The sequence below is a fragment of the Nestor notabilis genome, unplaced genomic scaffold, assembly GCF_000696875.1.
Source record: "Nestor notabilis isolate BGI_N333 unplaced genomic scaffold, ASM69687v1 scaffold4178, whole genome shotgun sequence".
NCBI lineage: Eukaryota > Metazoa > Chordata > Aves > Psittaciformes > Psittacidae > Nestor > Nestor notabilis.
In genome coordinates, this window is record NW_009938575.1 from 9,483 (window position 1) to 33,671 (window position 24,189).

The following is a 24,189-nucleotide window of genomic DNA, read 5'->3' on the forward strand; positions in this document are numbered from 1 at the left end:
ATTTTACCTTCAGTTACTCCACGAAGAAATGAACATCAAGCAAATATTTTAAAACACCTATTACATTTTAGGTTTGTTAAAATAGACACAATGTGCACTCTCCCTTTCTAAAGGATTTTCAGGTTATTTTATGGGCTTTGTCAGTGGAAAAATATAAATGCTACACGTAGCGTCCATGATGCACGAGGAGCAGAATTACGTTTCACGCCCCAAAACAATTCAGGAACTAACCTTTGAAAGGGTGCAACACTTTTTTTTAATGTCTGCTTTTGATATGAAGATGTAAATTATAAGTGCAGTGGCACACACATCTTCAAAGCATGTAAATTCTGAAATAATACTTTTAAGATGTTTGTATTGCAAGCTTTGGGACCCAGCTGAATTTTGAAAATAAGTTTAAAGTATGTACGGCTTCTTATTTTGATTCCATATTCTTCTCACATCTAAACTTCTTAGAATGGGAAGTCTGTAAGATTGCTTGCCACTGAGTTGTTGATTTCTGATGGTCTTATAGACTTGATAGAAAATTGTATAGATTTCTCTAAAGTGAGTTCAAAATACTTCAATCAATCAGCTATGAATTGTGGCGATACTTTTGGAAAATGCTAAGGTTTGGTTTGTCAGTCAGGTGTGTATTTGTAGCTAGTGCCTACCTGAAAGCAATGCACCCTTAAAAAGTTTCAGAAATTGATTTAAAAACTTTATTCTTTCAGCTTTTTTTTTTTTTTTCTTCCCTTAGGCCTTCACCAGGCTTTTCAGGAAAGAGCTTTCCTTTGTATATTTTAATTAACTTGTATTTTTAAAGTTGTCCAAGTTTTAATTTAGCAGCAATAATACTATTATATTCCCCATTGTTTCTATTACGGAAATTGAAAGATGGAGATGCAAAAAACCTAGTACCATTTTCTGCAGAAAGGTTTAAAAATTTATTTTCATACTCAATTTTCAGTCAGTTCCTATTAAAGCGTGGGGTTTTTTTCCAAAAATGTATGTGCATGCCTCAGAACAATGTTCTGCTGAGTGATGTGAAAGCTGATTTCATTGCAGTCATTAAACCAACATAGAACTTCTGTTTTGCTTCTCACTAAACAGCCCTTATTATACTAGCCATAGTATTGTATGACTTGATATTTCCATATCACAGTTCCTGCATCAGAAAATTAAGTTAATATAGCTCCAATTCAAAGCAAAATAAGCAAAAATCTATTTTTGGCATACATTAATGGTAGCTGAATAATAGATGGTGTAAGCAGACAGTAACAACTGTTTGTTTTGTACTATCCATGTAAAATAGTTGCTTTTCTAATGATCTGTCAAATTTCTATATTTCCCAGGGCCCAGCCTGTAACACTTGGATGGCTTTGGTGTTTGCACAGATACTTGATTTATATTGAAAATAATGTCTTGGTTACAGCACTTTGTATATGTAATCATGTAATACCTCAGCTGTTTCAGTGTGTTTATTCCAGTGCAGCTGTTCTAGTTTATACTTCATTGAGTAATATTGGTAACTTCAAAGATGATTGATATTTTAGCAGAATTTTACTGGTATAATATGCTACTCCTGGCTGATAGGGACTTCTACCTCCTTCAGAATCCCACAAGAGAGGTTTAAAAGCTGCTACTTTGGAATTAGGCAGAAGTCCTGACACTGGTACTGCAGTTCTAAGCTGTTAATGTCTTTTTGTGTGCATGCATATCTTTGTGTGTTAATGTAAGACTAGCATTTGGGGTAAACAGTGACTGCTTCATATCCCTCTGGTGGCCTCATGCGAGCTCGTGCATGAGCTTCACAGTATAGTTGGCCCTCCACAAAGAAGTAGCCTTTTTGTTTCAGGTTGAGATTGCAGTCAGAGCACACAAAACATTCTGGGTGACGGTATTTATCACGTGCCTTCACCACTGTTCCTCTGTATGGAAACAATGAAAAGAAAAAAACCAATTAAATATGAATTTAAAGTGAGAAGAAGCTACAGTATGACACAAAGTAGTATCTTGAGACTTTTACGTTGTTTGTCTCGGTTTTGCCAACTACTGTATAATTTAAGGTTGGAAGCTGAGTTTGAGAAAGTGACATAAAATGCCATAGAGGTGATGGCATAGTTCAATAGTTCATTGGAAAACTAGAGTTTGAAGAAACATGTTAGTTTAGTTACAACACAGAAAGTACAGTCTAACCTGTCAAAATGATGACAAAATGAGTTTAAACTCCACGTTTCTTTTCCTCAGTGACTATGTTCTCTGAGCTCATCTTTATCCATGTTCTTTGCTGAAGTTAGTGATGTCATCCAGATAGAAATCTGGTAGTATTAAAATAGGCCCACAGAGCTTTCTGGGTACTCCAACTGGGTTGGGAGAAGGATGCTTTACACTACCAAAAACTTTGGAGAATTCACAACCTGAGAAATGCAGCAAAGGTAACTGCTGGTTTCCTCATGTATATGTTAATGATTGACTTGCAAAAAGTCCCGAGAAATCTTAATTAAAGCCCTGATGGTACATTGTCAAAACTGAAACCATCCGTAGCAGAAGTGTCTAAGGTACAGGTTAATAATGTGGGATTTGGAACAATATCTCTGTTTGTATATCTCTGTTTTCCAAAAGCATTTTTCTACTAGTGTAGACAGAGACTAAGACCATCACTTGGAAAGCATTCCTGTAGTCTGCAGTGGTGTTTGAGGACATGTGTCTGAACTAGAGATTTCTAAAACTAAAAAGAAACAACTTACAGAATCCCATTCCCACACTTGTCACAGAGTGGCACTTTCTGGGCACCAGGCATGGCAGTAGGTATCTTTGTTACAGGTGCTTTCACACTTCTTGTACCCACGGGGCGTCCATCTGGGAACCAGAACAATCATTATGCCCAGGCTAATACAGAAACATCTGATCAATTAAATACTTTTCCTGTAAATACACTTCTGGATGTATTTACAGGATTTCACTTACATCAACAAACAATGAAGTTTCTCTATGCAAGTTTAGTGGGCCAGATTCTACCTCTTTGGAATTGGGAAAAGTATTAAGTAGCTGTACCCAAAAAGCAAGTACAGGAATGATTATATATACAGTGCTCTCTGTCTCACTGACATTGTCTACTTCTCTGATAGTAGGTCTTGGTTATAGCAACAGAGGGAGGAGGCTTTGGCTTTAACGTAGCAATGTAACACAGTCAAGTCCTATTAGAAAGCTTCTTATTTATATAACTAACCATACAACAAATTCAGAAGGATTAGTAACATGATATGAATACAAAATTATATCAAACTACAACAAAATACCAAGCAAAATCCCACAATGATATATATAGTTAAGTGTACTTATCTCTTTTCTGGTAAATACTAATGTAGGAAAATGGAAATTTTAAATATTTATCTTTGTAATTTGTTGTATTTTATTCTTTACATTTACTGTAAATATGAACTTGCAGCCGTTAATAGTGTTATTTCAAAGATTTCTTCATTTGAAGAAAATATGACTATAAATTATATTGTCCTCCTGAGTTTTTATTTAGAGTGAAGAGGGGATGGGTGAAACTTATTTTAAGAGTTGGTTTTAATTTCTCTTTTCCTGGATGTGGAAAAGAGTGGTTTCTTTCCTAGTGTCATGAGTATATGCTGCTAGTTCTCTCACATAAATAATTACATCATTCAGTTGAAGCCAACTTTGTACATTAATAATCTTAAAATCTAAGGAGATACTGTGAAAAATGTGATTAACACCCCCATTTTATTCACGTAGGAGACTGCTGGTTATACAAGCAAGTGGGAGAAATGTTAGGAGGCTGGTGTGCTATCTATAGGATTCAAAATTACTTGGGCTTTCAGAAATTCTTACAGCTCTGATCTCTCATATTTTCTTCTCAGATTCCCCTTTCCCACAAACATTTAAAAATGCTTTGAACAGGTAGAATATATCATTATTAACCACCTTCCTCGGAGACTAAATTCTGGAGCACCTTAAAGGAGCCAGACTGGCGAGGTTGACTGGGCTCCTCCTGGTTGGTATGCAGCATCCTGTACACGTCAGACTGAGGCACGGAGTTGGGAGGTGGGTCACTGTATCAGAAAGAGGAAGAGCAGATAAAGCAGTTTAACAAACATAGCCTTAAAGCAATAGTTCTACCAGGCATAGAATATGATTCAGGAAACAAACATAAAGACAAACTATTTCTGCAACTACTGAGTGAGTCTTTCTTCCAGGTAGCATTTCTTTATATAACCCTCTTGATCTAAGAAGTGCTAGGGGGAAAAAAAAATAAAAAAAAAATCTGTGCAATTGTTAAAAAAATACCTACACACTCATGAAAATATTTCCACAATTACTGTTCTGGCTCTAGCAGCATTTGTAAATAGGCCAGTACCTGTGTTTAACCTCAAAGCAGTTGCATTCCTGTGATTACCAGGTGTTCTTTGGTATGGTATCCAGAAGTTCCATTCTCACAGCAGCTGGCCTCAAGAATGTTGTTAAAATCACAGCTCATATCTTTACGTAAGGTCAGCCAAAACCTAAGCAAACAAATCTTTTGGGAAAGTATCATGATGTGAAGGTGTTCTTCCTTTTCTAAGTTGGTTTGATTGTTGGTTAATATAGTGATTATTTGACTGAGATAATTGTTACTTATTTAATTTCTGGAGATGACAGAAAAGGGTGAAGTAGGTATTGCACAGTAGGAAGCATTGTAAGGTGAACAGTGATGAATGGAAATTCTGTTTCTTAATTAGAATGGGACATGGCTTACTTTTTGTAATGCCAATTTTATGATGGAAATATAAATTAAATTATTGTCCAAACAACAGTTGATGGTTGAATTTCCAATGACCCATAACCTGAAGATTTTACTGAGAATATTTCATGGTATTTTAAACTGTGCTGATTGTTTTAAATTGAGCATGCTAACTAACATGCTAAGTAGTTGAGAGGAAGAGTAAAAGACTATATGCAATGGCAGAAATTAGGCTGAATATGTGGCATCTCTAAATTGTAAACTGCTGCTGGAACTAATTGGAAAGGTCCAAATTTAATTTGATGAAGTCTGTTACCTCACTGCTATATACCTAAATGTCCAGTTTAAATTTCCTGTTACAGCTGGCCTCCTACAGTCTGTTAAACCTTAGGTAAATTTCTGCTGGAAATAAACATCTAATTCCACAAGAAATCAGACTGGATTTTGCTTTGTATGATTTGTTTTGTTTCCCAGGGCAGCATCTAAGCTGTCAAATGGCCCAGTAAGAGCAGCAGCAGTTGGGCAGTGGCCCCTATTGCTTATGTTAATTGTTCACATCTTCATCAATCAGTAGATTTCTCTGAACAGTCTTAAAGCTGGTGAAGAAAGTGTCACAAGCCTTTAATGAATAGAAGGAGCTTAGTTTCTGCAGTTGTCACCAGTGGCTAGTTAAACCCTTGACTCTCTCCTCTTTTACCAGAGTATTTCTAAACATCAAACAAGTGACAGTACAATTACATACAGAAGGCAAAAAGCAAGACAGAAAGGTGTGAGATAATATTTCTAAATGCATACATAGTGACAACCAATCCCACAACAAAAGAGACATTTCAAACCTGTGTAGAAGGTCAGTTCTCAAGCTGAACTGAAATACTTCTATATAAATGTGATTTTTATGGTTAGTAACAGCCCAATTCCGCAAGGTGCTAAAGAAGGCTCATTGGTGCCAGTGATTATTGCTTACTTAAAATATTAGTAATTAGCTTTAGTTTACACTATATGTATTATGAATTATTAACTTAAGTAATGTTGTAAACCAGAAAAATAAGTTACTATTATGCAAAAGTAAAAATAAAGCAGCGTGTATGATGAATTGTCCCTTGAAACAATGAATAGTGCTTTAAAACTTATAATTGTATAATAATCATTGTTCTCCAGATGCATAAGGTTCCTACCTGATTTCTAGTCATTGCAGTGGATAAAATTCATAAGCCAGAGGTGGATTAGTAGTACTACATAGTCAATTCTGGCTTTTTGGACAAGAGCTAGTCATACTGAATGAGTTCTGCTGAATGGGAGGTAAATGTCTGGATCAATATAAACATCTGCAAGATTTCCCAAGCTTTAGAACCTATATTTCAACAGCTGAAATAAATCCGAGTTAATAACAATAGTTTATTAATAAGAACAAGTTATTAAATGGTTATGAAATAATGATGATAACTTTAACAAATAGTTTTGAATTTTTGAGGGAATCAGAATCTTGATTTGGAGTGGTCAGTCAGCTAATAGTCCAGGTAGCATTGTCAGTTTTTATTTATTAGCTACAAATATTAATATTATTTCCTATTAAATATTTATTTGTAAATTCTGAAAGACTCCTTTAATACTTTGAGTTGAAAATTATAAATTACTAGTACTTCAATGAAAATATTGAATGGCTTTAAATGAGTTAAGTTCTCTAACCCTTTTACCCATTTTCATAGAAAGCTCATGATTTTTTGTATATTCTATACTTGCATTTTCATAAATATTAAAGATACTGCTCTCATTACCTTATTACGGGGTTTTCCCCCAGAGCTGTAGAAACTTGGCCTTGCAGTGTTTCCATGATATTGTCATCTGAGTACAACTGCATAGGTGTGTTAAACTGAGCATGTACAATCTTGACACCGGGAAGTTCCATTTCCAGCGGAATGTTAGGGGCCATCTTAGACACTGCTTTCAGCTCGGTGGGGCAGATAGAGCTAACCGTGCTAATTGAAGAGGGGGTGCTGCGTCCACTGCCACAGTCAATCCCCGAAGGAGTGCTGCATCCACTGTGTTAATAGCCACATTACAGAAGGGTGTGCAATGCGTATCAGATTATAGAGAATAAAGACAAAAGCACAGGAATACGGTGATGTTCACAGGAGTGAAAAGCATAAATAGAACAGATACAGAAAAGCAAAAGTATAGAAAGTGGAGAAAAGCAAAAGTATGTGTATTCATTGAAAAGTATTTGCCTGTAAAAAGTATCAGTGACAGTTATAAAACAGTTCTTAAAATTCTGGCATGTGTTTTCTTTGAAAATAGTAAAGATTTCTTGATAGATTGAATAATTTAGAACATAATATTACATTTTTAATGTCAGATTTTATTGAGAATTAATTAAGCCTCCCTAAAATTCTTCATTCTAGGTGTGTAATTCTTAACATCTACAAAAGGGTAGTATAAAAAAGTTGTCCATGTCAGTGACACAATTAACACCTTCAGTACTGGAATCCTAACCATATCGTTCCAGTCCTGTACCTCACAACCATCACAGTCCACAGATGAAGAGCCTACTACAAAATAGGGTAAATTAATGAATATGTCATTTCCTGGGTTTCCTTAAAATCTATAAGAAGATACTTATTAATATTTAAAAAATAGTTTAATGATGTGTTTCATTTTTTTAGTATTTGTTGAAGATTTCAAAGAAGAAAAGATACTAAACCAGCCAGGCTTACTTTTGCATTTCTAAGTTACAGTGTTTCCGGTAGAATGTAAAGTGGTCCTTCACAAGAACAATGGGTATGCTTTTGGAGGAAATCTTACATATAATTTATATGTAACAAGGAAGATGTACAGGTTTTTAAAAATATTAATGTTGCTTGATGTTACTGAAGTAAAGTTACTACACACCGATTTGACATCTCTGGAAAAGGATTACTAAAATAATGTGAACGTTAAGCCCAAAATGGTTTTCAGTGTCACTATTTTGAACACTTCAGTCTTCTCTCCATAGCACTCCCGAAACTGTCTTTGTTATGGGATATTTCTTTGCTGTTGCTGTGTAAGAGCACATAACCCAGACTTTCCACAGTCATTGGTTACCATTTATGTGGTATTCAGAGCTATGAGATGCCAAATGCTTAATTTTTTTCCTCCAACCTGCATATCAGTATTGTGGTTAGTTCTTTCCAAGCTGAATGATTCCGTGTAAAGCTAGGAGAATACTTTATTCTGATAGTACAGTACTCTGCCCAGCAGCTACTCTCAGGTGAAGAACATGACTCAGCATTCTCCCTTTGATTCAGAGGGGAATTTGTGTAGGACCACTTTCTCAAAAATATAAAGAGAAATACATGCTTTACCATGAAAGGCATACCAAAGGAAGCTAATTCCAGAAATGGCAGGCAAGCCTTAAAGCAAAAGTACAGTTCTGCATCATTGCCTAGCATGAGCCAGCCAAAAAATTCACACAGGGAAACTTAGAAATTTATGGTCTTTTCTTTTAGAAGAATCAAAACCACCTTTAAATCCTGCAGAAGAGTAAGTTTTGTCAGTGTTGATAGTGTTAGTAAATGAAACGTTAAGAGGAAAAGCACAACTCTTGGTATGAGCAGTTAAAGTAATGTTAGAATAAACTATACCTATAAAGAAAATATATATTAAATATAATTTACAGTTAGTTTTGCCAGAGTAAAGTCCAAAATTGTGACCAATGTCCAATCTGTTAGCTCAAACCCACAATCCAAAATCAGCTCTTCTTTTAGTCAAAGTCCTATTTAGCCTCAGCTGTCTGTCCTAAAGGGCTGTTTACAGTCAAGGTAGTGGTTTGGTTTTTGCTGTGTTTAGCAGGGGATATTTCTCGAGCAAGACTGATGAAAAAGCGGCAGACAACGTGACAACCAGGATTCTGTAGATGTAATATCCTGTGTCAGAGATTCTGCAGTTTTTAAATACAGACTTCTCCGGTGTGAGGACACCTAGCAGACTTTGCCCACCTAAAGTTCAGAAACTTCTTGCCTCACTGTCAGGTTAATTTTTGCAGATATTTTCCCCTTAAAACTTGCTGGAAAGTGGCCATTTACTTCAATATTTTTATAGAAAATACTGTGTAATTGAAATTTCTGAATTAGGAGATAGGTGCTTGGTACACTCATTTGAATTTACATAAATCCGATTAGGTACCTGTAAATGGTACCTAATGGCCCAACAGTCAGTTGGTACAGTACATGTACACTGTATAAGTGCTACCTACAGTTAGAGGCCATGCATGTTTGCTAAGGACTGTTTTAGTCATTTATCCTGTTCAGTGTGAGGTTGCAAGGAGAGATGGGCACATTTTCTCCACTGCAACAGTGTTCTACATAGATAGTTCTTGTTCTTAGAAGAATGAGGTTCTATCCATCTTCTTCAGTCTCCTCTTTATCACTCAGGTGGTGAGTAAAATAAATAAATAAATTTTAAAAAGTTCAGCAATAATAAATAATAATAAAATAATAAAAATAACCGAATATAATAATAATAAATGTATATGCAATATATTGCATCACTCAGGTGCTTTTGAGCTTCCCTGCATTTTTAGCCACAGAGTTTGCATTGTTTTTTCCCTGTCATATATAATAATGTAAATAATATCCCCAGTTCTAATAGAGAAATAATACACTAAAATGGTGGATATAAATACATAAGCTTTTCTTCAGTTTAGAGCTTGACATATCTGTGGCATCAGATAGTTCTATTTTAGCTCTGTGTTAGGTTGGATTCTGAACAGAGGTCTGCTGAAAAGCGAGCTTAAAAATCTCTGAATGGCCTAGATGATACCTTATGTAACTAGCCATCTTTTATTTAGCAAGGTAACAAATTACATGTATTTGCATTTGGATAGAAGAATTTCAGAGTGCCACAGATTTATAAGTATCCAATATCTGGTGTTACACTGTAAACTGAATCAGGTTCAAGCATAGTTACTTCAGACTCTTGTCAGTATAATGAAGATGGGAGTATGGACCTGCTTTCTTTTGGAAAAAGCAACTTGAATTTCAAGCCTGATTTCTGCAAGTCAGCTATTTCAGGGTTGGTTTTTGTTGGTTCCCCCGCCTTTTTCATTTCAGTGTTAGGCTATCTACTACTATACGTAAATTTCATATGCATCAGTATTTTTTATTAATGCTAATGGTGAGTATCCATTAAAAAAATAACACCATGCATCCAAATCCAGCACAGCACTCAGTTTATAACCTGCTTCGGCCTGAGACTATGAAAGGTTTGGGCCGAATATTATGCCTGTGTTCGAAGTAGTTCATATCCTGTAAAGAAAAAAGGGTTAAAATAACTTCTTTGGCCTACAAATGCACATATCTATTTAAAAAAGTAGCTAACAAAGTTTTAAAATTGTAACCATGAAGTAATCGTGTTTAGTTAGTGCATTCCTGGTACTCAAAATACAATCACGTTAGTGTTCAGAAACATTCAGATTAAAGTGTAGTTATAAGAGAGAAGGATGGTAGGTAGTGTTGCAGCCTGACATAGAGGGCAAATTTTGGCTACCTGCAGGATTGCTACTGCAGAGCTGAAGGGATAGTTTTCTGTGTTGGAAAAAATTGATTCATTTATCACCATTTTTTTGGGATAATCAATGAACTCCTGATTATCAGAAAAACAGCAAGAGCTGGACTTTTTAATTGAAAACAGAACAGATGATAGTGATATACCACAAATGTCCATGTATTATTATAAGTAGATACCAGTACTCACTTTTGCGATGAGTTAGGAATCAGACCCCTCAGTTGTCCATGAAGTGCGTCTTGAATATTGCCAGATGAATACAGCCCAATTGGAGAATTATAGGAGGAGCTCACTACCTGTCTTTTGTCATCAATATTTGCTGCTGCAACAAAAGGCTGGGCCCTTCTGTTGTGAGCCGTACCAATAGGCTTGAATTCCTGTACATGATAGGCAGACAAAATACACAAAGCTACAACGCACACCAAAGCTAGTAATGAGTAAAACTGACAACATCAGTATTGTTAATCTCTGCATTTTTTACTTTTGCAACTTTGTTATTTTTTAGCTGGTGCAAGCATACTATATTTTTCCATGATTTTTCTATATGCTACTTAAGCCATACACATTCAGAGACTATTATTTTCTCAGCTCAGGGCAAACAAAAGGCATTCCACATTAGTAAATAGTGTGCAACTTTAAGAAGAAATGAGAGGGATACAACATTCTAGAAACTTGTTGTATTGTTGTCTAGATTTTGCACTGATTACATTCTTATTATAGAAACATTTCATGTGTAGTTAGCTTAATTGCTTCACTTTAATGCTGATATCAGGCATCTGCATTTTTGTTATGTACTAATGGAGGGACTTGCAAATGTGTGGAATTTTATTATAAATGTCTTGCCTAGAAAATACATAATTTTTAACACTTCTTTTCACTGAAATAGTCTTGATTGTACATCAGATTGAGGACATTCTTCCATACTTTGAAGCATACCTGTGCATCAAAACTGTGATGCTATGTAAGTTACAGACAATATGAGATCATCATAAATAAGTAAACCCCAGAAATGGCTAAATTTGAAACCATTCTGCCTATGCTTGTCTATTTCTGGAATAAAATTTTATTTACTGTTGGTCCAGATAATTTTCTCCAGTTGGAGAATTTATAGGGGTAAGATCTGGAAACAAAAATCTCTGATGACCTTTCAAGTGACTTACAATGTTCTTCTGTAGCGATTGGCAAGGAAAGATGAAGACTGTTGACTGTGTGAAAATTCACTTATTTGAATTATGCATATTTAGTACAGCCACTTTTGCATTCCCAGCAGCTCAAGTCCATCCCTAATCCACAGAAATACAGACTTTGGGAAAACAGTGTTGTCATCTGCTAAGGTTTTACTTTTTTTCCTGCACTAGTGGGTGCAGAACGCTTGCTGCTGTTGTCTGTTAGCCTGTCCTGATGCTCTTTGGAGACAGTGCTGTGAGAGCACTTGAACTTCCATCCATATGGAATAAAAAGCTCTTGTTCCTAACAGATAGGATTCTTTAATCTGAACTGGTCTCTTCCTTAGAGATTGGAACTTGCAATGTTAAGATGGCATAGGTCGTTAATACTTCGATTTGCATAGAAATCTTCGCCAGTTCTCTGATTTGGCTTTGGTTTTGGGTGTGATTGGTGTACTAGGAATACATCTACAGTACTGTAGACTATTTCTGTATTTGTGTTGCTATCTCACTGTGTCATATGACCTATAGATAGTCTGGGTTCTGATACTTCTGAACGAGACTTGCTTCAAATTGAAGCCTGTGTCCAGAGCACTTTGCTTAATCACTGTGTACAGTTTATGCTGTCTGGTATTTGCTGTCACTTATGTTTAATGGTGATACATCCAGCATTTTCAGCTTTAAAATTATCCAGGTGCAGTTGTGGTCTATCACTTATGTCTTGCCAGCTGTACAAACTAGTCTCTTTTTTCTACTAAATAAAGCTCAAAACAAAGTAGTTTTATAATGCAGAAATGTGTTTTTTAGATTACCTTAGCCATTAGGAATGCTAGAAAAATTTCCAGTTAGAACAAATACAACCTATTACCAAAAACCAAAATAAATATTTGAATATTCAAATCCACATAATAAGATAATACAAGCAGGTCAGATTAGCATGGACATATTTTTGACATCTGTAGAATTCAATTCATTCCTCAGAGCATTATCTCCTTTCTCATCCAATATCTGTTCAAAGTTTTGGTTAATCATGAAAACATGAATGTGAATTGGCCCTTTGTTTTCAATTAAAATAATGGTTTCAGAAATATGTTCAGGAATAGACCTAAAGAAAAGTCATGGATATATAGAATGTGCACCAGAAAATGCAAATGGTAAAAAGCAGTTTTATTAAATGAAAATGTTTAGCAGCATTGCACTTTAAGAGGATACTGAAAGCAGCAATCAAATAAATGAGCACAAAGATCTTACTTGCAATTTATTGTTTCTTTCTGATAGAACTGGGTTGCAGTTAACAAAATGTATTAGTAAATGGAAATCTACTAATGTTTAGGATGACATCTACTTAATGAAAGATATTAATGTTGAAGTATTTTAAATTGCTTTAAATGCATGTATGATACAAAACAAACAAAACCAACTGTGAGCATCATAATTTCATCCCCTTTTTTTTATTTCTTGTTGACAAATGAACAGCACAGAAGTAATAGCATGTTTACAATATAACAGTTGTGAAACAAGTATTTGAAGTTAGTTAAATTCTGTTTTCTTTTTAACTCATCTATTCATATAAAATGTCAGTGACAGAACACACGGCAGTAAAAATAGTCCAGCTCTTGTGTTTATTGGATCTCATTGAGTCTGTGAAAAGTCCTCCTTTAGTTCAAAAGCTAAATGAGAACTGGAGTTGTTGAAATTCCTAATCAGGAATGTTTGAGAATAACACTACTGCATTTGTTTATTTTTTTCCAGATGACTGATGTCCTTTTTGCAGGATTAACTACATTTTGCATTCATATAGGTATCAGGAATAGAATGAATGTAGCCCCCAAAGTCTGTAGAAATGCATCCAACACAGACCATATGATGGCATTCCTTGGGGATAGTTGCTATGACAGTAACAAATGTTTACATTTGGAGGTCTCATGTGACTGAATCTTTATCTCTGAATGCTGTTGTGGAAGACAGGATAGGTCTTATATAAGTGAATTAAGTAATAGACTATAACTTACTTTTTAGAATAGTGGCTTGGGTTTTTTTAATACGTTTTTATACTTATCTATGTGTACAGTATATTTGTATCTTCCAGGAAGGTATAATAGCTTTCATGGCCAAAAGCCTAGTCACACTGAACAAAATGTTCAAAGATAGAAGCAGAAAAGAAAATTCAAATTAAAAAAAATAAATAAAATTTTGATAATGGAAACAAATTTATTTTAGATGAAGTTAAAGGGATTCTAACAGAGAAAAAAATTACAGGTTATAGTGTTTTTTCACATCAGCAATACAGCAGAAAGTGTTTTAAAAATAATTTTATAAGATTCAGTTTCCCATTTAGATTGTTTTATTTTCTCTTTATAATTATATTCTTTGAGAATCTTACGTTCTAAATTGCTTTAATACAAAATACAATGTGATTGTATTAGTGATACTTCAAGTAGTCTACTGTTTCCTGTTATTTATCCATCATGCTGTAGGTTGCTCCAGACTAATGAAATTAGGTGGCTGGTTTTTATGTGGAAATGTAGCTTTCAAGAGCAGCTCTCAGTCAGCCACTTACTGCTCTAAGTTATTTACTAGAATTGTTCCCTCAGTTTCCTCTTCCTAGAGGAAAAAATAGTGAGAGGTTTCATTATGCTATGACAATTGCCTATAGCACTCTTTAAATGACTCTCTGGAGATGCTCAGCCTAATGCAAAACTTTGCTAGAGTGTAAAGGTTCCTTGTTCCACAGTGGCAAGCAGGCACAGTATTTAGTTGCTTATCAGTTTTTATATAACCATCTCCAAGCCTCTGTAGAACAGTTTTTGTTCATTGAAGCTTAAGTAAGATTTTTTTTTCCAAATACTTAGCCAATTGTTGAACAATTTAAAAAGTTTTATTTTCATTTATAACTATCTTTTGTTAGCTTGCAAATAGAAAGCTTGTTTGTTTACAAGCATTGCTCCTTTCCTGGGGCCTACTATATATTAAATATGACCAGTACTCCTGATTTTCCAAGTAAGAAAAGAGAGATACACTAAAATGAACAAGTCTTCTATTTAGTCTTGGGACAAGAGTTTTCCTGATTGCTCAATGGAGATTGCTTTTCAATAGTCTGCCAAATACCACTTAGGGAAACCTTGTGATTTACTTCTAAGTAACTATCTTTTTTAGGAATGCAGCTCTCATGCAAAGGGATTACTCTCACTGTATGTGTCTACATGGTTTTCTCTATAGTTTTTTTTAGTGAATTTTTTCAATTGTGATTTTGTTTATGTGTATCCTCGCTATTCAACGAAAATATGTACTTAAAATAGTTTTGTTTCTTCACTATACTATCTCATACTGCTGAAAAGGTTATTTCTGATGAAATTTGTTTTGTCACTTAATGCAAATTTTTAGATTGGAAGGGAGAGAATTGGAACAATGAAATGCCATATTTGTGTTTGGAGTCCCTCTGTGTAAACAGAATTGGCAGAAGTATTTATTGCATAGGATTTCTTGAAATGGAATCTGCACTTACATTTTTTTCTAGGATAGCATAGAATAAATACTTTGACATACTTGCTTTGATCCTGGCCTTCCAGGATCAATAGAATTCTCTTCCCTTCCGCCTCTTGAGAGAACAGCAAATGTTCATGTAGGTTAAGAGGAATGACAGTGGAATAAAGCACTAGTTGTAGTCAGTGGCTAGCAAATTAACTCTTAACAATATGGAGACTTCTGCTCATAGCTTTGCACAAGGTACTGGGTGAGAGTTTGAAGAAAGGAGGATTTCAATTGATTGGATTTGCTTTGGTCGTATACAAGGATCATGACTTTGCTGATCAGAAGTGGTAAAGGGTTTCGTTATTGACCAGTGGATGGGGTTTGTACAGATTTGTAACTTCCAGTTCCAGTGATGCAGTATAAAACTGTGTGGAAGAGAGCCATTATTAATGGCTCTCTCTATTTAACTGAGTGTTACATCAAAATTACGTATGTGATGTGATGATTGCATTGCTTTGCTACTTGACATCTATTACTGATTGAAGAAATTCCTCATATGACCAAGAATCTCTAAAAGAGCGACTTAAACTGTATCAGAATAAAAGGATATGCTTTCTTTCCATAACATAACAATGGTGATATATGCATTTTTAAAGAAAAATGAGAATGCGTTGTAACTTATGAATGTTTTGTTTCAGTTATACCTGAAACCCCCTTACCCCAAAACATCCAGTCAGCCATAAAAAAATTATGTTCATACATATCACATAATCGAGATGGTTCGTATTAGCTTAAACAGGCAGATAATGGATGAAATGCTATTCAAATAATTTCAATGACCATGAGGGAGATCAACATTTAGAGTGCAAAAAGGCAAATGAAAATGGTTAGGTAACTTTTAACAATTCATACCTGTGGTTCAGCTTCCAAATTTATCTTGAAGGGATGTGCTTTGCCATCTTCTGAAACTTGTGGGGACCATAATTTAGTTCCTGCCCTGGAAAGAAAGGAAGGTAGAATTTAAATAACTTGAATTCCTGTAGAGTTGTGTATGTCCCTCTAAAAAATAATGCGGCTTGAAAAATTGCAGTTTGTTCTAAGCTTTTTTATTGTTTTGACAAAAAAATACTTCAATGATATAGAAAGTGTACTATATGTAAGCCATATATAAAAAGTGTATTTACTTCTAAAAATATATACAGTGAACAATGGGAAATAATTTGTTAGTGGTTATTAAATGCAAAGGGAAAGGGGAATTAGTACCTTTCTCCCATGAGGTGACCACATTCTTTACAGTTCTTTCTAGTGGTTGATAGAATGAAAGTTGGGTCCTCAGAATATTTTGCACAATTAAGTGAATATATTAGTAATAATCCTAACCCAGAACAACATTAATTTCTTTTTTTTATGACCACAATATCCAAGCAAAGCCTGCTTTTCAATGTAGGAGGAGTGCAATTGTTGTGGTTTAAGCCCGGCTGGCAACTAAGTACCACACAGCTGCTCACTCTCCCCCACTCCCCAGTGGAGGTATGCAAACTATGTGTGTAATTGTAAATAGAAGTTGCACAGATGATTCTTTCAGTCACTTAGGGAGAGATAACAACATGCAAATATCAGTTACAATTATGGTTTCATTGACAAAGTGAAACTTGGCAGCTAACTTTAGTGTAATATTAATGTTAAATATTAATCTAGTACTGTTTGTTATAAAACCCCAAAGGTGTAGCATTTAAAAAATATGCGCATACTTCATAGGCACAATTATTCTTACTATAGTTTGAAAATTACTTCCTAAGAGAGCTGCTGATGGCATAAGTCAATCTGTAACAGAACCTAGAACTGACTGTAGGATGTTTTAACCATGTTATGTGTTTTGGTAATTAGACAATGCTCCTTTCAAAAAACACCTCCAAACCACCTTCTGTATTTGGAAAGGAATATTGTGGTCAGCTGTACTAAAGTGCTGTACTCCTTGAGGGCCTCAGGTCAATCAGACCTGTCTCATTCTTGGAGGCAGCTGAAAAAGTGCAGTAGGTGGTTCTGATTAAAGCCTGAGCAAACTCAGGAGATGTGAAGATGCAGGTTGTTTTTCTTACTGGCCTTAGTTGAAAGTAGCTTGGAAAAGACCTTTAACATCATTCAGTCTAGACATGAAACAACAAGAAGTTTCTGAACTCCTGCAGTTTAGGTAAGAGGGGGTTTTATGGTTCTTCTTGCGTTTGACATTGCTTTGAGAATCCTGTATTTGGTTAAACACATTGTGACCAAAAAGGCAGGCTTTAAACCCCCTCCTTTGTTAACCATTATGAAAGTCTGACCTAGTGTTGCTTTCCTTAAATGGGAGGATATGCTAGCAGCTCTGTGATTGGGAGCAGGAGGCAATGATAAGCACCTGTGGCTTAGGAAATGCTAGGGTAGAGAGGTAGCTGAGCAAGTGGCAGCTAGTTGAGGGTTTTAGTGCTTTCCCAAAATATGAAGGACTGTTTGTATACTGACAGAAAGCATAGGGCTTATGGAGTCAGCAGAGGCAGTAGGTGGTATGGTTTGCAGCTCAATAGGTGTGGTGAGTGACCCGAGGGAAGTTATTCTTCTTGTGCCCATGAAGACATGTTCTAGGGAGTCTTGCCTGATCCAGAGTTGGTGAGGTATGCCTGGGCTTGTAATTGTAAAGGTTTTGTGAAATTCTTAAAACTGTTTAAAATAGTTGCATTATATAATAGTTGTACTTTATAATAAGTTGGTCAGGTAGTATCTTCTTCCAGAAGTGGACATGTACACATACCTCTCTATTTTCAAGCAAAGCTGATGTGCAGCTGCTTTAATTCTCTCCTGGGCATCATTATGTGTCATATTTTCTGTGCCTAGACCATCAATAGCTATGATAACATCACCAGGGCACAGGTTAGCAGCTGAAGCTTTGCTTCCAGGTGTAATCTGAAAAAAACAACCCAAAATTAACTGCATAAGCACCATACCTGAAAACTGATAGAGAAAATAAGCTTCACCATACTTCCTTCCTTATTTGCTCTGGGGAGAGAGGGAAGGGGCCTGAAAACAACTATATGATTGCTACCCTCTGTAGTTACTGTAACTTGTCTTTGAATCCTCTGTCTCAACTGCCATCATGTAATTTGCTTGAAGAAAAAACAGTTACATTTTCCACTTGCAGCTGCAGGTGATAGCAGAATAGAATTGTTAAGAAATTATGCTATTTAACATTCATGTGCGTGATATGCCATTGACTGGATAACACAGAAAGCCATTTGTGGTCTTACCCCATTTAAGGACAAATATAGCAGCTAGCATGTTAGATTTTGTGTTTTTTGTTCTTGTTGATAATTTTCTACATCATAGTTAAAATAATTTAAATGCAGCAGAATTCTGTTTTAAAATAACTATTGTACAGAGGCCATGACCTTAGATGTTACTAAAATTTGTTTGAGGATCACAGGCCTTTATTTGCGAACAGGTGACTTCTTATACTACCACACCATTTAAATAGCTCTTTGGTCACTGAAATGAAACAAACAGTTATTCTCTCCTCTTTCCAGATGTCCATCTCTGTTAGGTGGGTCTGAATTCTCAAAGAACTTAAGAGTTTGTTTGGGCTTTTGTCTGCATTCCAGCATGTACATTCGTATTTGATTTCACTATAACAAACTGCAATGCATGTGGTATTAACAAATTAGGCAAACTTTCCAAATGGGTACTTGTGGTCAGCTGGAGACTTTTACCCCCTCGTCCTCCTTAAAGAACGGACTTGTATGCTTAAGAGTGTTAAAGTGCCCAAATAACCTGTTTGGGTATGAATTGAGGAAGTTGCTCATAAATTCTAAGTCTGATGTTCCCAGAATTGTCTGTTTCTGAAACTTCAACAGCTGTAAGTAAGTGAACTACACTGAGAGTACTTACATTATTGTAATAAGATGGGGAAAGGTATGATTATGCTTGCCCCTTTAACCCAGAATAGCTCCTGACTTTGGGTAGTATGTTGTGGACATGTGTGGAATGACAAACTGCAGCAGAATGCCTAATGTTTGAGTGCAACTGTTGATGCTCTAATACCCAAAATTGGCAAACTCAGCCATTCTTGGTTCCTTCTCAAGTGTGAGTTTGCTTGAATAACCCTTATATAGGTTATTTGGTAGATTATGCTTTTTACATGTCACAACAAATCATCTGCTATGTCTGTGGCATACTGCAGTAATATACTGAGATAATGATCCTGCCTTATAAAGCAGTATATCTGTCTAGCATGGTACATTTCCCTGCAGCTGTGCCACTCATGGGACCTAATACACTCTGTATTGCTGGTAATAATGCACAATCCCTTGAATTTTCTTAATGTATTATCACCAGCTGCAGTGATACCACTGTATAGTGGAATGGAGTCACCATCTTTCGGTGGGTGCAAGAAGGGAAAGATCCAGGAGTCTGTATTTCCTATTCCTTAGCTGAACTGATTCTGGGACATGTCTGTTGGGCCTTTTGGGCCTTAGCACCTTGATGGGGATGCTGAACTCTACTTATCCAGGCCTTCTGAGGTGCAGAACTACCTGCCCTCATATAATCCTTTCCCTTGCCTGTTCTTCCTGGGTTTGATGGTAAGAGCTGGAGATCTGCTGCTAGGATGGGGTAGGAGGAATATAGCTGGGTGCCAGCTCTTCTCTCTTCCCAATATTTCAGGGGACTGTTGCTTACAGGGAAGCAGGGCAGACAAAAGTACTGCAGGTTATGTTTTATAGAAAGGGACCAGGTCATGCATTGCAAGATTACACCGTATCATAGGTATAGTATTGATGTTGTGGGTACCTCAGTAATAGAAGTGATACTGTTTCTTAAGGAACTTTTTAGTAACACATTAAATATGTATTGTGAACCCAGAATTGTATTATGACTGTGGAGTTTGTTGCTTGTTCGCCCTGGCTTCATGAGGTAGATGCTACTGGTGCTTTGAGAGAACTTTTGCCTTGCTTTTCAGGACATGTCTGTATGGCATGTCTGTTGCTTCTGTATCCTAGGTATCTCAGATTTGGATGGAGACAAGGATATGTGTTGAGCATTCAGATGTTGTCAGAGATTAGATAACTATTTAACCACGCAAGGGCAATGTTTCCTATGAAACTTTGAAAAAACCCTCTCTCTATCTGTTAATAGACTGGTGCAGCTCCTCCTGGCACACCTTCATAAATATTTCAGACTCTGTTTTTTCTGAAGGGAGTTAAGAATGTCTGCAGACAAAATGACTAAACATAAAACTGAGTTAATATAAATATTTGCATTTTGTTTTGCAAAAGTTTATATTAAAACAGAACTTCAATCTAGAGTTGATATTTCACTATTCCTTCTAACCTCTACAAATTTCATTAGTTCCTGTAATGCTTTATTCAATATGACTTAAATTCTAGGATTGCATTTGTCTAAATGCTTAACCCCAAATATATCTTCTAGTCAGAATAAACTGAAATTACTGAGTTTCATTAAGACTAGGATTTTAATTAGTTTCATTGCATCTATGTGAAGTTCCAAAGATGTCAAGAAACATTTTCCTTATTTCTAGTTAATCAATTTCTGGCCCTAATAGAATCTGAATATGTTTATTTTTAGTCCCCTCCTGTTGTTCTTCCTACTCTCTCAGTTATCACTATCTGTGTTTTTTGCATGTGCTTGAAATGGTCAAATACAATGGAACACATCACATATGGGTTTTTGAGATGACATCTGTTCTTCATACACATAGATGATAATCTCTTATGTTGTCTGTCTCTGTTGATAAGTCCTGGTAAAAGCTTTCCCTTGCTGAACAAGGACTATAGCAAACCTAAGTTAATACCTGCCCCATTATTTTATTCAAAATGTGTTAAATATAATTTCTATTTATTTTTTTATGGTGAATAATTTTTTTCTTGCCAGCACAGGTAAGCCAAATGTGAGTGGGCTGCTGGTGATATGTTTTGTGAAAGGAACACCTAGGCCCCAAAAAGCAAGACACATGAATCTTGTGAAATAGTCACTACTTCTTAAGAGGTACTGCATGAATACTTAGGGACTATTGTGAATGTATGCTGATGCAACAAAAATATTAATTTTAAACAAATCTACCATTAATATTCTTGAACTTGAGCTAAGCAAACTTAAACGTACAATTTTCCCCTGTATATATTTTCTTTCATAGTTCTACTTGAAATGTGATTTTGAGCATTCCTGTATTATGCTAGGAAACAGTGGCTTATGTCTTGGGAGGCATTTAGTAGGTATAAGTCAATTGCAAAATAATTTTTTCTTTAGAAAGTTACATTTATAGTAACATCCTTTGTTACTGCTGTTTTAAACTTGATTGCACTTAATCTAAACACAAAGAAAATACAAACCAGACACCACTAAAATACTTTTCATTAGAGATAATGGAAACTATTTTTCTTTTGGAGGCCCATAAAAGGCAATGAAGGCCCCAAAACATCCACAGATACTTTTTTTTTTTCCTTCAATGCTTTTGTGACTTGTTTCTCCAAAAGTTTTACTGTGTCTCGTAAGTATTTGTTATGAAGCTACATACAGTCAAATAATAGCATTCTTGTTTACTTCTGTTTAAAATAAGTGAAGTGTTTGCTTATGTAAATCTGGAATAAATGGTTAAATGAAAGTAACTTTTATTAGTATAATATGTGAAAGGTTGATCCTGAAACTTTCTATAGACTCTTGTTTAGAAGCATATTTACTGCAATGCATCACCTGTGGTATCCATCCTTCAAGGCTCTTGACGTTTATTTAATACCAGGCATAGTGTATATATTGAGTCATAGTACAGGGCTTAAAAAAAAAAAGGCACTGTTGATTTGGAGGCTCAGGGAACACACACTCAGTGTGTTCTGGGCCATTTCTCCAAGGAGAGCTAATTCTAGTCTGATGTGCAACTTTCAAAACATAGAACTTATCAAAATTCATCGCCTTTCTTTTGAGTAAATGTGTGTGTAGACGCAGGCAGCTGACAGTCTATATACTTCATGCATGGAGTAGCTGGTTTCTTAAATAAATTTCAATTAGTAGCTCAAAATCCATGAAAAAATGAAGGCTTGGATTCTTGCCCTTTACTAAAGTGTAAGGCAAATTGTCTGTTTCTAAATACAGCAGGAAACACCAAAGAACTCTCCTTCATAATCAGGACTGGGTAACTTTATAATAATTCACCGATCTAACATTCATGGAAGTGAAAACCTCTACATATATAAAACCAGGTGCTGTTGCCTTTGCTGGCAATAATCAGAATTTGATTTAATTAAATGAGAGTCAGATTAATCTTGCAAAGTTGGCACAGAGTTTGCAAAGCACAAACTTCCAGACATGAGGAGCTGCTGCCAAGCAGTCTTCTGCCCCAGTGATCACAGAGGCTAGTCGTGAAAATGATAAAATAGGGGTCTGGCCTTTAGTAGGATCAAAACTAATTTTCTCATCTGAATGCCTGGGGAAATCATGCCAGAGTTTTTCTGCTGCCAAGGCACTTGAATATAACTTTTGAGGCGCAAATAGAAATGCAGCTAAAGATTCTTAGACCAATAAAGCAATCCCAGAAACATGTCACACAGAACTTAGAAGTGCTAGCATTCAGCTGGCTCTCCTCGGAGTTAGCAGCTACTTGCTAATCTACTCACAGCTTCATCTGCATCTCTTAACTCCAGAAAGTAAAGGGCAAAAATCTGCAACAATTAATACATGTAATACATAGAAAGGAAATGGAAGGAGTACATACCCTGGTTATGATTAAGGGTTGGTTAAAATCTATTCCTCCTGAGAGCCTGAATCCCCAGGGTGCCGGTCCTTGGAGAATAACGTTTTGTGGCATCGTGAGCAGTTTTTTCTTGGTTACTGTTCTGTTTTCCTAAGGTCTGTGTGAGGAGCTGAGCTGTAGGAGGAAGAGCGCTGTCAGGAGAGCACCTGCCGGACAGGGCAACTGACCCTGTACACCTCTTGGGAAGTTTCACCCATCCCACAGCTGCAGGCACTGCACTTTATCTCCACTCTTTGGGTGACGTCAGCCAGTCCCTCGGCTTCTCCACCCACCAAGGGGAGTATCAAACTCTGACAAATAAAGCCTGAATGCTGGAAAGTTTACAACAAATGCATCAGCTTTATCTGCTGCTTTGGAGTTCCCCTTAGCCTGGCAACATGTAAGCTTCAGGATGCAGTATTTGCCTAGTTTCTTAAAGCAACCCTCTTGCTCATTTGATACCATGCTGGTTACATTGCTGTTGCTTGTTTTAACTATGCAATGCAGTGCTCTGACTTTGTACAGGATTCTGTTTCATGTAAACAGGAATATAGATAAAAAGATTTCCCTCTTCAGCTCTTGTTTTACATCTTGTCTTGTTTGTAATGTGATAGTTTATTGCACTAAAAAGTCCTTCTAGCCCTTCAGCTGAGTTTTTCAGCTAGAGTCACTTGAGACCATGGCATGCACTAACTCTAATGGCTTGAAAAATCCCAACTGATGTCAGGCATATTTCTCATACTGAGGAAGAGAAATGCAGTATTAGCTGCTGATGTCTCTTCTCATTGTAGAAATCTTAGGGGTTTTTTTAAGGTAGTTGCAGATACCTTCTGTCAGTTAGTGTTGCTGAATAAATACTTTGCATTCCTTCTGGTTTCCTTGCATCAGCTGGCTTGGCTTTATTCTTACTTCTGTATTCCTTATATTTTGTTCCAAGAAGAGATGGAGAACTTTCCAGTGATGGTGTACATGCTCACTCACTTTCTTATCACAGTTACAGGTTTCTCCCTCCCCCTAAGTGAGTCAACAGCAAGTCAGTGAGAAGATACATTTTGGTGGGATAACAATACACATAATCTTTCTACCTTTCAGGAAAGTTTCTGCCCCCCTTTTTCTTTTTTTTCTGTTTTTCTTTTTTCTTTTTTTTTTTTTTTTTAGTGTTTATAGTATTTTTTTGTTTGTTTTGTTCCTTATGGCAGAGAATTTAGTCACTTTGTTCACTTTATGCACTTTCCTTGCTTACTAGCTGTACCCTGTTTGGAATAGTCTCCTGACAAGAAAGAGCAGTGAGATTCACGAATGAAATGCGAGGTCATACCATACATGTAATCTGTGTCATGAGTATTTTTTTTTAATCTGTAGATTTCAATATAAAACTGGCTTCCATCAATTTTCCCCGTGTAATTCTACTTATTGAATATCCTTATCTGTGTCTACTGCTAATGTCTTTATAGACAAAGTCCTTCTCAGTAAGATATCCTGAGTCTTGGTGGTGTTTGATTGGGATTTTTGGTATTTTT

General features: G+C 36.0%; 1 protein-coding gene across 6 annotated transcripts; it reads right to left on the reverse strand.

The window, feature by feature from the left end:
• Positions 1 to 1,459: 1,459 nt before the first annotated feature.
• PDLIM3 (PDZ and LIM domain 3) lies at positions 1,460 to 22,884 on the reverse strand. 6 transcript variants are annotated; one of them, XM_010019388.1, is made up of 8 exons: positions 22,652 to 22,884; positions 17,687 to 17,838; positions 15,814 to 15,898; positions 9,938 to 10,005; positions 6,502 to 6,765; positions 3,931 to 4,058; positions 2,730 to 2,841; positions 1,460 to 1,910 (listed from the first exon to the last, which is right to left on the reverse strand). In XM_010019388.1, the coding sequence occupies exons 1-8, from the start codon at positions 22,742 to 22,744 to the stop codon at positions 1,721 to 1,723; spliced, it is 1,092 nt and encodes a 363-aa protein (XP_010017690.1). In that variant the 5' UTR covers positions 22,745 to 22,884; the 3' UTR covers positions 1,460 to 1,720. The 6 variants fall into 6 exon arrangements, with proteins under 6 accessions (XP_010017690.1, XP_010017689.1, XP_010017692.1 ...); XM_010019387.1 differs by having other exon boundaries at positions 3,928 to 4,058; XM_010019390.1 differs by lacking the exons at positions 6,502 to 6,765; positions 9,938 to 10,005 and adding an exon at positions 10,454 to 10,641 and having other exon boundaries at positions 22,652 to 22,857.
• Between the last annotated feature and the right edge of the window lie 1,305 nt (positions 22,885 to 24,189).